General features: G+C 41.7%; 1 protein-coding gene across 2 annotated transcripts in view; it reads right to left on the reverse strand.

Annotated features, from left to right (window-relative positions):
* The window catches only part of ALK (ALK receptor tyrosine kinase), a 307,510-nt gene that overhangs the window by 66,898 nt on the left and 227,355 nt on the right, over positions 1–13,257 (reverse strand). For both annotated transcript variants that reach the window (XM_071423517.1, XM_071423510.1), the window contains exons 6-8: positions 11,954–12,085; positions 4,500–4,631; positions 3,452–3,552 (exon numbers count right to left, since the gene is read on the reverse strand). In XM_071423517.1, coding sequence (XP_071279618.1) covers positions 3,452–3,552; positions 4,500–4,631; positions 11,954–12,085 — 365 coding nt within the window. The remainder of the gene's footprint in view (positions 1–3,451; positions 3,553–4,499; positions 4,632–11,953; positions 12,086–13,257) is intronic.

The raw sequence follows: 13,257 nt of genomic DNA on the forward strand, positions 1-13,257 counted from the left end.
AGCTCTAAAAACTCTGCCTTTCAATCAGGCCACTGTTTGGCTTAATTCTTTGCACTTCACACGCATCCCTATGCTCAATTACACGTGCTTTGCTTCCAGTGAACTTTTACATGTGGGTTAAAAGGTTTTCACTCTTGATTACTGTGACTGTGTATTTCCAGAAGCATTTCCTGAGCTTTTTGTTGCATCTCCCCTCTCTGGCTACTTCAGGGTAATATAGCATCACTTCATGGACTATGTGAACCACTTCCTGCATTCACCCAAGATTTAGTAGAAGTGCCACAGCCTCCCTCTTCCATACAGAGTGGGTGTTAAACACAGACTTAAAGGGGTCAACAAGCAAAGGGCTCTTCTAAAAGTGCAACATGAAAAAGATAACAAAGGCTGTCTGGATTGCAAGCAGGAGAGATTCTTTGAAGCCAGGATACTCCAGCCAAGATTTAATAAAACAACAAAAGGAAAGAGAAGAACTAACTGAACCAAGAATAAAGGGCAGCACACAAACTGACTGCTCTGACCTGCCAAAAGCACTGAAGAACAAAGAAAATGAAAATATAAGGCTGCTCAAAACAAACAGGAGTGAAGTGCAATACAAAGCTATACACAAAGTGCAAGGCACATTCGGGCCAATCCCAAAAGTGTGGGAAAGTACAGGCTGTGTTTATCACAGTATCTCCTGTGTGCATTTTTATCCTTTTCCCATTTTTTGGTGCATGTGGGGCAGTGCAGAGTGGGTGAGGCTGACGTTTCCCTGCCTGAGCTAACAAGGAGCCTCCTGCAGGGCATGGAAAGGGCTGGCAGCCCTGCCTGCTCCTGGGGACTGAGCTCAGGCTGCAGGGAGCACAGAGATGGAGTGTCACACCAGCCCTGCACTCAGTGACAGCTCATCCATGCTGTGGTGTCTCCAAGAGCTAACACCAACACCCCGCATACAGCTGCCCAGAACCTCTGCAGGGAAGGTCTTTGCACCAGGCTGGTGCCTCACCTCCTTTTCCAGTCTGCCACAGTGTAAGATTACACAGCCAGGCTCAGGGAGGAAAAGCAAGCTTGAAGCATTAGAAAGTCTTCGTGGCTGGTACCCACTGTGGACTGCTTGGCTGTTTCCTTATCAGCTTTGAGTCCTGGTTTCATGGACACCCTGGCCAAACCCCAGACTCCTCCAGCCTGGCAAACAGCACTGTGGCAGGTAATGTTCCTCATGCTGAGGCTGAAGTAGTTAATTCCTATGAACACCTCAGGCTAAAAAGCAGGGTGTCAGCTTCTGCTGTGGTGAGTGGGATTGGTCTAACATGACTGAATAAAAGAAAATTAGGTGATAAGGGGAAGAAATAATAACTTCATTGAACAGCAGGTGCCCCAGAGCTTCCGTGTAGAAGGGGAGAATAGAGGGGAGTCAAAATTATCAAACTGGGGATGTTTGCTGACCTCCTTGTTGCTCTCAGGAGAGCGAGCAAATATCTAAAGGATCATGAGAGCTGGATCAAATACAAGAGGAAGGGCAGATTTATGGCTGGATCTGATGGTGGAAGAATAAATAGATCTAATTCACTCAAACCCTTGCAACATGAGTTTTGGGTATTTTCTGTGGGATTTCAGCTTCCAGAGAATCTGTCCCAGTTGTGACATGCCAGGTAAAGTTGTCAGCAGTGACAGGTAAAAGAAAACTCATCTTTTAGTGCCTGAACTTGAGCCAGTTCAATCACAAAGTGGTTGAGGGTGAATAAATACAGGACAGCATTACAGTATTTTCACAACCTCTTTTCTGACAATAATTTCACTATTAGGAAGTTTGTTGGCACATATTGGAGGAATAACTGCGTAGGGAGACATATCTCCTTTCTCCTCTTCTGTTGTGTTGAGAAGTGGAATTAAATTATTCTCTGCACAGACAGATTGTTCCAGTAAAATAGAATTTGAAGCCACCAGGGATCCACTGAGAAGGGAAGCTTTTTACACTATATGAAAAGGCAGGAGACAAAACCCTTGCCAAAACTCCTTCACTCTTTATTAGCGACAGCTGCAACCCTGGATGCGTCCGGATGCCTTTGGAGTGCCAAGGGGAGTGACGAAGGTGGGATGGCATGTGAGCAGATGAAATACATGGCAGCTTCTCCCCCACGGCAAGTTTAATTATTTGCAGTGTTGTATACACAAGAAAAAAATCACACAGATATTGGGAAATCATTCACTGTGATTCCTGTGTCGGGTGGATTATGAAAAACACTTGCTTCTTGCTGGTCCATGGCAGAACAAGGTCTTAAAATATTCAAAACCTGCTTACGCCTCTGTCACAGATGGGAGGAAAAACAAGGTAGAATATATTTCAAAGACAGAGAACATGAATATATCAAGAGAGCAAAACCAGAGGCACTTTGCTGAATGAACTGAGATATCCAACAGAAGTGAACCAAAACAAACTTTAGGGCAAAGAAACACCTTTTTCTGTGTAGTTTCATTCCAGAGAACTTTCTAACACATCCCTTCTTGTCCTTTCTGCATTTTAAGATTACTGGAACGGATTTTTTTTGTCTGTTCAGTACTCAACCAACAAACAGCTGCACTTCATTAGTATCAGTTTTCCTAAATCCCTCTGCTCCAGGATCCAGAAGCTTATGGGAGATTTCTGAGTGACTGTGAAGATGTGAAATGCTTTAACTCACTAGGCATGGTTCAAAGCCATAAGTCAGAAATAAATCTTATCAGTGATTCTACAATCTGTGAAGCTACAGAATAAGAAGATGCAGACAGGTCATCTTTCTGAACCTGCACTTTAAGGGTTAAATACAACTCAGAAATGACAAGCATGAGCAAGGTTGTCTGGCAAGACTTGATGTACCTCCTTAAGCTCATATCTTGTGACTGTCAATAGTTTTTCTGCTTGAATATGAACCTGGCTCCATTCTGGATGAGTTTCTCTCTGCTGCTGCTAACTTCAGCACTCCTGTGAACGAGGCCTACATGAGGACTGGTGGGTTTGAAGTGCAGCAGCATGAAGAGCTGCCAGCCCAAATCCCAGCTGTGCTAGAGAAAACATGTACTGCCTTTTCTGAATGGCTCAGGGGCAGTCCTGAAGCCTATTCTGTCTTGGATGTTGCAAATATAATGCTTGTTCATGCAGTAAGATTCTTCCTCTCTGTGTTTATGTAATGTTGGCTGCCCTACTCTCACAGCGCACACACCTAATTATGAAGACTGTAATACATCATGTGATGCAATGAGGACAGGATATGACAGGTTTTTCAAAGCACATTTTGTGGCATTCAAGCAGATAACCATATCTTTCCCCTGCACAGTGGACATAAATAAGTATATTTTATAGAAAATAAAATCAAAGATAGTGGTTGCCTTGCTACTGACCTAGTACCTATATTTGAAAACCCGAGTCAAACAAAAAGCAATTTACACAAAAACCTCTGTAAATTGCACAATAAAAGAAAACATTATGACTTGCCTCACAGGGAGAGTTCCTCAAAGGAGCTGGAAATGCTGTGCTGGTCATGACAGTCTTTGCTACTGCTGGTGCCTTGCTGGTGTTAAGGAGGAGTGCACGACCTGGATGAAAGAGAAGGGAGAAGGTCAAACTGCAGCACTCACCTTCGGGTTTCAGATTTGTGAAACCTGCCCCAAGCCTACGTTAGCTGGCTCCTACCACAGTGGAATTCCAGGGAGCGGAAGGCTTTCTCCATTTCTTAGGGATGCAGCTTCACCTACCTAACAAATATACTCAGTAACCACATGAGCCTGTCCACCTTCCCCCCCATTTCTACCTTCTGTTGCTCCATGACTTCAAATTCATCCTCCTTGCAAAGCAAATAATAAAGTGTATCTTTTATGAACAGAAAGTAACTTGGAAGGAAAGAATTTATCTTGACGAAAACCAAATAAAAATACAGCTATAGCTCTTTGCTACTTGAATAATTTCTGTAAACAAGAGGAACAAGGGCAGTATTGGGTTTTCTCTCAGCAGCTTAAGCCTTCAACTGTTTGTATGAGAAGGATTAGATACTGGTATTTAGGTTGGAGAACCAAGTACATAGTAATTGTACATAAAAGTGCAACTCAAGGGATCATGAAGCAAAGACAAGAAAAATTAGAATGTGAGCAGGGGAAAAAACTAGCATACAGAAAAATAGAGAAAATAAATAGGAAAATCAGAAAGAAAAAACCAGATCAGTATGGCAGAGGGTCAGGCAGATGAACATTTGGTATGAAGTTTTTTAGAAGGGGTTAAGATCTGTATCTGGCGTCAATGGTGGAGACTGAGGTACCACTTTGTACCCTGAAGACAAAAAGGGAGCAAAAAAAAGCCTTTTACTCAAAGCACTCAGAGTGGAAAGATGGCATTTCAGAGTAGAAAGCTGGGATCTGCTTCACTGGAGGCTGAATATGTAAGTACACAGGAAAAATTGCCTTGTGTTTCATGCCCTCTCCTCACCACTTGTGTATCATTTCTGCTCTCTGCTGTTTGTGCTCTGCACTTACTGTTTCCTCTCACACACCTTCTATGGAAGGGAATCGCTTCTGCTCCGGGCTTCCTATCCGCCATGGAGAAGGATGGGACGCAGGGGAGCCTGGTGTCCAGCCACAATCCCCTTCTTCAAACGAGCAGTAAAAGCCAGGGGGAAGCTGTCCTGCAGGAGGGAAAGGCACACAGACAGAAGAAGCCAGTGAGCTGAGGAGGAGGCTCCTGGGCTCACTGGAGCTGCAGTGACTTGTTCCAACTTGCTTTGCCCAGGGCACTCCCAGCTCCTCAGTCCTTTCGAATGGCGCATGTGCCCAACCGTGAGGAGGGAGGAGCAGAAAGCAGCAATGCCCAGAGTGTGGCTAAATGACTCCCCACACACCATGACAAACCCCAGAGAGAGGACACATCTCACTACACACCATGGGGGCTCCTGGGCTCTCAGCTTTGCAGGTATCAGCTCGCTCAAGGTCACATCTTGGAGATGACTCTCCTAAGCACTGCTTCTACAGCCCCACAGGGGCAAATCTTGGAGAGGGATAAATTCCCTACAAGATTCCCTCCCTTACAGTTCAGGTTTCTACTCAGCCCAGCTCAGCAACATGATCTCTTCTCTCTGTGAGCACTGATGTGGCCTCAGGTAAAGCATTGGATCCTTTTGTGCCTCACTTTTTTCACCTGTGAGTCTCTTCCACGAGATGAAAGAGGATAGTTTATTTTAATCCATACTTCCAGGCTTTGAAGCCTGCTCATTCTGTCACTAGCTTAGGATTTCAGTTTCCAGCTCCAAACAATAGAGCTCCATTAGCTTTTTGCCTTGAAATTTGTCAGTTTTAAAGCAATAGTAGTCCCATTCAAAGCAGAAGGTAATCTCATGCCTTCCTTTTACTTCTCTACCTTCAACTGCAAGTTCTGCTTATGAGGGTGCAAAGTATTGCTCCTTTTGCTCTAAGAAAGGAGAATGGTACATGAAAACTGTTAAAAATTGAAAGATAAAAATGAAATTTCATGTGCAAACACACATCCAGGATTTTTTTTTTTTTTTTTTTTTACTTTTAGCTGCTTGATAAAATCAGAATTAAAATTTCTTCACTTACAAGCAGTAGGATAGACCATAACCTTCTAAAGCAAGAGAATCTTCTGGTCAAGTGATATCAGTAATTTCATTAGCTCCTCTATGAGAAGAAGAATCTCTTGAACATATAATTTGTTGTGATTAATAATTTCTTTTCCCTCTGAAATTATATATCTGTGGAGAGACTGTCAGACAATGAGGCACCAGTATTCAAACTCCAGATTATTCAAAATGTTTAAGTACCAGCAGATCCCCCTGGCTGAGATTTCAGATCAATAAAATACCTGCTCACAGGTCCCCAGCTTTGACTCACACATCTCAAAAGGCAATTGACTGTCATTGGCACATGCAGGTGTTCCTTGGTGTACCCAGAGAAAACAACTGTGGAACACCATAACTGCAGCATCTAGACCACAAACATTTGATTTTCTGAGAGCCTGAATCACAACTCACTTGTCAGAGGAAAGTGAAACAAATCCTCTATCAGTAGCTTTTTAGTAGGGCTAGTTTTGGACCTGGAACCTGACATTGAGGCAAGAACCACATTTTAGTGTTATTTTGGGCAAGCATCTAAACCTGTTATGAAAAATATCAAAACCTGTATGAAGTTAGGGCTTTTTCAAGGTTTTCCTTTTAAAAATCTCCAAATTCATTCAGCCTAGTCTTTAAATGTGAAGTTGTTAAGCAGAGAGTTACTTCCCTGTGTTTCACCTCTCTGCAGAACTTGATTATATTTCATTGCGCAGCCTGAGGCTGGGATACATAGAAAATGACAAATTATAATGTGCCCTGAATTCCCACAGAAACAGCTTGGCTCGGTGTCCAACTGAATTCATGTCATGGCCATTTGCTATCTAGGATGATGTAAACAAGTCAGAGCAGCAGGAGGAGTCATCTAAGTAGCAATCCCTGCCTGAAGGCCAGGAAAAGCTCACTGTTGATGAACAAGTAAGGGCATAAATAAAAAGCTATTACTTTCACAGAATATTTCATTCCCTTTTCCCAAATTAATGTTTTATGAGTTTTCAGATGTCTCATGCCCTGGATGCATTTTCTTTGCTGCTCTTTCTTACCTTGAATATGCACAGCACCTGTGATTCCATGTGTTGGTACTCCACAGGGACCTCTGGGTACCACTTCTCTCCAGCCTGTATTTCTCCATTTCATGTGTTTGTCACTGAAACTCACATTAGCACAGACACTGCACTGATGAGGGGAAGCTGCTCTGACTTTATTGGAAAATCATGGAAATTAGGAGCAGGGATTACTTCTACTGAAACCTGCCATTTTGGACATTAATACCAGTGACAGAAACCTCAGAAGATTTAGGCCTTAGTGAGATTAAGATACAACTTTGTGGGTATGAGATGGAGAACAGAGTAGTCCAGTGAAAGTGAAGCACTCTGAGAATGGAAGAGTCTCTCCTTTTATGTGGGGGGCAAGCAGGGAAAAGCTGTTGGATGCTAAACTTGTTCTTAACCAAGTATTTTCAAGCCTTCAGAATGAAATACCTTTCAAGAAAAATCTAAAAAAGTTCTTTTTCTTTAACCAAATTTTTTGTCCATTAATAGCTAGAGAATTAGTAACTGACACAATTTATGAACCAGATGGAGTCATCTGGTTCTTCAAAACTAGGTGTAAATCAACCAGATACTACACTTTAAGCTTCTGGGTGAAATTCCAAACAGGTATTATAAAGAACAAAAGCATTAAAGACTACTCTGTGTGTATGGACCTTTACCAAGTTTAGGAGGAAATCTCAGAAGTCAAACATATCAGCTACTCGATTTAAAGAATCACATGAATCTTAAACACGACTTTGTTTCAATGATTCTTCTATGCTAGCAAAGTTGGCCAGCCAAATTCTACCAGAAATGAAGCATAAAAAGAGAAAATACTTTTCAACAGTCAGCAGAGTTATCCTTCAATGGCAGATGGTTTTGCTGAGTTCAAAACTGCCAGAGGTTAGAATTCATTTCTATAAGTACAGCTTTTGATAAAGAAAGAAGCAGAAGGATTAGTGTATGCAAGACAGGAACCTTAAGAGCATAGCATGGCCTGGCAACAGGTTGCTACTTCATAATTTTGCTTGCAGGAAGACTCTGCTGGGCTGTATCTGGATAAAAATGAATCCCATGATTTCTTCACACATTTTGGCCTGGAAAGCAAACTGGCCACTTTAAAATTGATTATCAATGCTTTTTTTTGGTCACTCATCCACATTATCAGAAAATCAAGCTTTAAAGGTTCCTGTTCTAGCTGCCATCTGGCCTTTTGACTGATGTGTGCATGCAGTCCTCCCACCACAGGCTAAGTTCCTCCATTCAGGAGCCAGACACTTGTCTTCCTCATCTCACCTGCTAAGGTGTTTCACATCCTTAAATATTCAATGAAGCAGAGTGAAAATTACCCTATAACCAAGTGATTGTGAGATTTATTTGAAAGCTAAAGAGGACATTATTTCCTGTTCCAGCTAAAATTCATAAAATGTGGAAGTGCAACCTCAGGAGAGACTTGGGTAATCATTTTCTTCTGAACTAGACCAGAACTCCAGACCATAAACTTGGAAACTCTTTATGGAAATAGAAAATATGGGTTCAAATTCACAGAAGAACCAGTCCTGGGTTAATTGTATCTTGAAGTTCTGGGTGTCTATAAAGTAAATATACTACTAGCACCTCCATTATTTAAAATGTTACTGTTTTTAGAATATATCCATTACTTGCCTAACATGCTTGGACTGATTAGCCAGTATTTTCCAAGGATGAATTTTTTTTTTTCTGAACTTGTCATAGAAAGTAAAATAGTTTTGGAGTAGTCAGAATTACATCCCTTTGCAGTAAAGTTTTAACTTTTGCTCTGACTTGCTGCCCTGCAGTGAAAGATTATTTAACCAAAATCCCAGATACTGTTAATTAAAAAGAGAAGTACAAAACTGCTAAAACAAATTCACCCTTTCTGTAAAACAGAGTTCTGCCCATCTATGTTAGTAAATAATTTGAGGTTTTGTGTCTGTCTTCTACCACACAAAGTATATTACATGTGATTATTACAATATGAGAAAATTTGTTGGAGCTTACTGCAGAAAATTCTATCCATATGTTGAGCGATTTGGTAAACTACTTATATAGAATTCATTGCTTGGCATTAATAGATAAATTTGCTGAAGCTTAAGGCACAAGCTGTGAACTTTCACCAGATATACTGAACTTTCCACTCAGTCAAATATGAGAAAACCCTAGAGCTGGTTCAAGAAAGAAGATAAGGAACTTCATTAACAGAAGCTGCAGCCTTGGAAATAAGAAATATCCTACCTGGAGGGAAGCAAGGGACACGATGATGAATGGGAAGAGCTCCCAGAGCCTCATATGGAGGGCAACTGGTCCAAACAGTCACATGAAGGCTGGGGAATTCAGATTGATTGAGTACAATCAACAGGGACTGTTCAAGGTTGCTGTTCAGAGGCACCCAGATCCAGCTATTACACCATTTGAAAAAGTACTTTTATAGAGGAATCTATCTTTCAATTTATGAATTCAGCAGAAACCTTGAGTCAAAGCCTGCCACGGTGGCTGCCACGTGTAGTTTCTGTATCTGGAATGTATCTGGAAAGGCAGGAATTTCCCAGCAGAGACACACCACCAGTGCTATCTGAAGTATTAATGTGTGTGTGCAGTATATGCTCTGCAAAGTAACTTCTAGCATGGCACTTCCATCAGGCTGGTGGATCTGTGTGTCTGATCCTGAGCCAACAAACACGTGCAGCTCAGCCTCTTGTCCCTCATCTGCCTCTCTGAAGCTGTCTTTTACTCCTGCAAGGATATCTGATTATGACTCAAACACGCTTTTCTCTAGGGGTCATCCCTCTTTGCTTTTACAATTTCTACACAGACTAATTGGTTGCAAAGCAGAACAAGCACCATGACGTTTCACTGGCTATTAATAAGTAAAGAGATGTTAGCAAACAGCAGGCTGTAGAGAGATCTTTTTCAGCTCAGACAGGAACAAAATTCAAATTATTAGGAAAAAAAATTAAAATCATAATAAAACCAATCAGTTTTATTGTAAAGCCTGTAAAGCTGAAAGACTGTGAAAGGCAAAAAAACCAACACCTCCTTGAAGCTCAAAGATAGAAGCCTTTGATAATGGCATTTTTAAAACATCTCGCCTCAGTTTTGAGCATAGCTCATCTTTTTCTGACAGCTCTTTTGTCTAAGCAGAACCATTTGGGAAACCCTTTTCTCTGCTTGATAAATCTGAATCGCTTTTTACCACACTTGCAAAAAGCTGATGAAAATATCCGTGTTGCTCAGGAGTAAAATGACAACTAAAATGCTGAAAGATGACATATGTTTTGTGTTAGGCTGCCACTCGTATATATCTGACACCTCAAACATTAGATCACTTCTCTGTTTTGTGTAAGAAACCTTATGCCAACAATATTCAGCACTGTAAAGAAGCAAAAGCAGAAGGATCAGCCATAGAACTGAGCAGGCTTGTAGGTGGATAGGCAGGCACATCCACAGCCTGGGCTCCTGCTCAGGCAAGCCATGCTTTTTTGTTCCTTGAGTGGAAGACAGTGCTTTTTGGACCTTTTGCCTGGAAGTAAGAACTCTCATTTCCAGTACCTATGGGTGAATGCAAGCCATGTGGTCTCCTCAAGCTGGGAGTGATGCTCTGCTAAACAGCTGGCTAAATATTTCTGCTTTTTACATTTTCTCACAGACATTCTCAGTACATTTCTCTGCCAACATAGCTGCAAGTGCCATGTTGCCTTGTGGAAACAGCTACAGATGAATGGAGGGAGAAAAGACAATCAAACCAAGACCTGTGGACAACATATGCCAGACAGGCATTGGCTGCTTGGGCTCACCATGGGTACAGGGTGGCAGCAAGGGGCAAAAGCAGAGCCACCCTCCTGAAATATGAACAACAGACTCACCACAAGTGCACCCAGGGTGTGAAAATACCAGGCAAGCATGTTCCTCCAGGCCTGCCCCATCCCATGTGGTATTTAGTTTACATCCATGATCAGTACAACTCCCCCTTGTGACCTCTGCTCTTCCCCCTGGGATTACTCCCACAAGGCAGAGCCATTTATGGCACACGGGCACCAAAGTGTGTCTGAGCATACAGTTGAGGGTAAATAATGTTTCTTTCCTTCCAATGAAATGAAAATGCATTCAACCTTTTTTAAATTATAGAGTAGAACACAACAGAAATGCCATTATGGGGTTTTAGAGTTCTATTTTAAATGTCTTAGATGGAAATAAGGTTTCAATTTTACTAATATGAAGCATTATTGGTTCTAAGAAGCTGCAAGTCCACAGTGCTGACACTGTTCCTGTGAATTTAATGCCCACTGAGTGGGTCATTAAAGAATATAATTTCAAATTGTAACAATATCTAAAATGATGGAGAAGCTTGTAATTTCAAGCTTTTAACTAGTTTCCTAGATGATCCCAGGTCAAACCAATGTTCTTCACACCAATAAAGTCTGTAACTTTATTTCTTTATTAGCAGAAGTGAAATCTGCTAGAAGTTGTATATCATTTATGTTAAGTTCTTGCTAGAAACAGCAAACATGTTTTTTACATACCAAATCAACACATTTCTATGTAACCGCCCACAGGCTAGATCAGCTGTGGCACATACACTTGGAATAATAAACTCTCAATATTTATTTTTCTTGATATATTTTCCCTGTAGACAACCATACAGCTGACAACCCTCTACTCCTAACTATTTGCAGACTGGCAGATGGGAGGATGCTGGAGGTAGAATGTACAGAGGAATAGAAAAAGTGATAAGGCACCTTCAAGATGGTCAAAGGAAGGTCCTAAAGTACCTCACAGCATATTTTTGAAAGTACTCAGGCACAGCAAGTTCTTAGAAAACTCAGGCTGCTATCTATCTTCTCCTGTATGTTATTGGACTATTAACTCCTGAAGTGAGGGTAGAAAACCAGAGGAATTACAAAGACACAGGAGTTGGTCAAAGACAAGCTACTGGCACTGCTCATTTTTCATCTAAGAAGTTTTCTCTTTCCTCTCCCCCTCTGCCACATGCTGCACTACATTTTGATTAAAGGCTCTAACCAACTACACATTTCATAATTCTGTAAGGCATCTAGCTACTCAGGCTATGCTTCCTTTGCATTTTTGATCAGGACACTGGGAGGGATGAAGCACCAAGAGCATTTTAAGAAGCTGCTGCAGAACAGATGCAGGTGAGCCCAGAAATATCAAATGGTGCACTCCAGGCAGACATCCAGGAAATGGCATCTGCTATGGGGGATACAGGTCTTTTGATAGCACCAAATGAGTCTGTTAGTGCTGAAGTCTCAGACATTAAAGTTCAAACCAATCAACACTTCTGGAAAAGGATGGTACAACCTGGGGTTAGGATTTACTCACTGCACGTATCTCCTTCATCTTCTCCCTCAGCACAGTCCTGGATGAAGTCACACGCCTGCCCCAGCCTGATCACTGTTCCATTCCAGCAGCTGAAGGAACCCTCCAGAGCCATTTTTGAGAGAGAGGCAGATCCTAGAGAAAAAGACAACAAAACCAACAAAAACACTTCAGATAACCAAATTACCTTCCTTTCAACCAACAGGTCACAGAATCCTGCATAACACTGAAGGGATGAACACCTTGTGAAATCTTCTCAATTCAGTACTTACTTGTTAATTTTTTTTTGACCTATTTAATCTTGTCAAATGTCTAATAGTCCACCTAATAGAGAATTTCAGTTCCCCAGGCCTTTCTGGTGCTATAATATGGAAGGCAACTTTGACCTCTGGAGGGCTTAAATCCTGCATCCTGCTCTGGTACTTCTCAAGAACAACACAATACACATGATAGGTTTTTAATTGTGTGTGAGTTTACTGCTGTACTGGCAGTCCTGAAAGCTGACATCCTCTTTGTCTAGCTCAGGAGTAAACATGGCTACAGGATTTAGAAAGAGCACAAACTTTCATCATGTTCTTTTGGCAACATGCGTTACCTTTGCTTTGGGTGTATTGTGTTGTCGTATTCTCTGCAGGAGAGAAAACAGTTCAATCTCTACTTGTACTTTTCTTTCTCTTCTGTGCCTGCTCCTGCACTCCCCTTGAGCCCACAGCAGCCTATATCCACCAAGAGACAGAAGTCACCAGTTCATTTTACCTGTGCTAAGCAGCAATGTGCAAAGGAGACAGCTGTCATGAAATGAGGTCATCAAACATTACAATTAGAGGTCAATATCATCCACTCAGAAATGATCCTGAGCAATTTTCTCTAAGAACCATCCTTTTCTGAAGGCACTTGATTCCCCTGAAAGCTGAGAAGTCAGATATCAAGTAGCCTGACAGGTATAATTTTCCTTACTGTAGGAACTCTCTCATCCCAAGTCCTTTGAGATGATACTTAGGACAAAGCCTTTTTTTTTTTTTAAGAGGTCCATGCTCTAGATCAGACACATGAAGGAGGCAGGAATTAATTCAGTTACACCTTGAAGCTGGTGTGCATGGAGGAGTCTAATCTTGAGAAATGCCAGAGTTCCTTCCACAAAAATTTGAGTGTGGGTGCAGTTCACTGACATCTTCCTGAATGTGCCAAGATACATTTCCAGTCACTGCTGGAAGACAAGCCTGGCAGAACAAAGAGATCTGTGCTGTGAATTCCCCACTGCAGCAATAACTGCCCTGTCTCATATTAAATGGATAAATGCTCCAGAT

This window comes from Agelaius tricolor, unplaced genomic scaffold, assembly GCF_023055355.1.
Source record: "Agelaius tricolor isolate 1412-34295 unplaced genomic scaffold, bAgeTri1.0.p SCAF_1, whole genome shotgun sequence".
Taxonomy (NCBI): Eukaryota; Metazoa; Chordata; class Aves; order Passeriformes; family Icteridae; genus Agelaius; species Agelaius tricolor.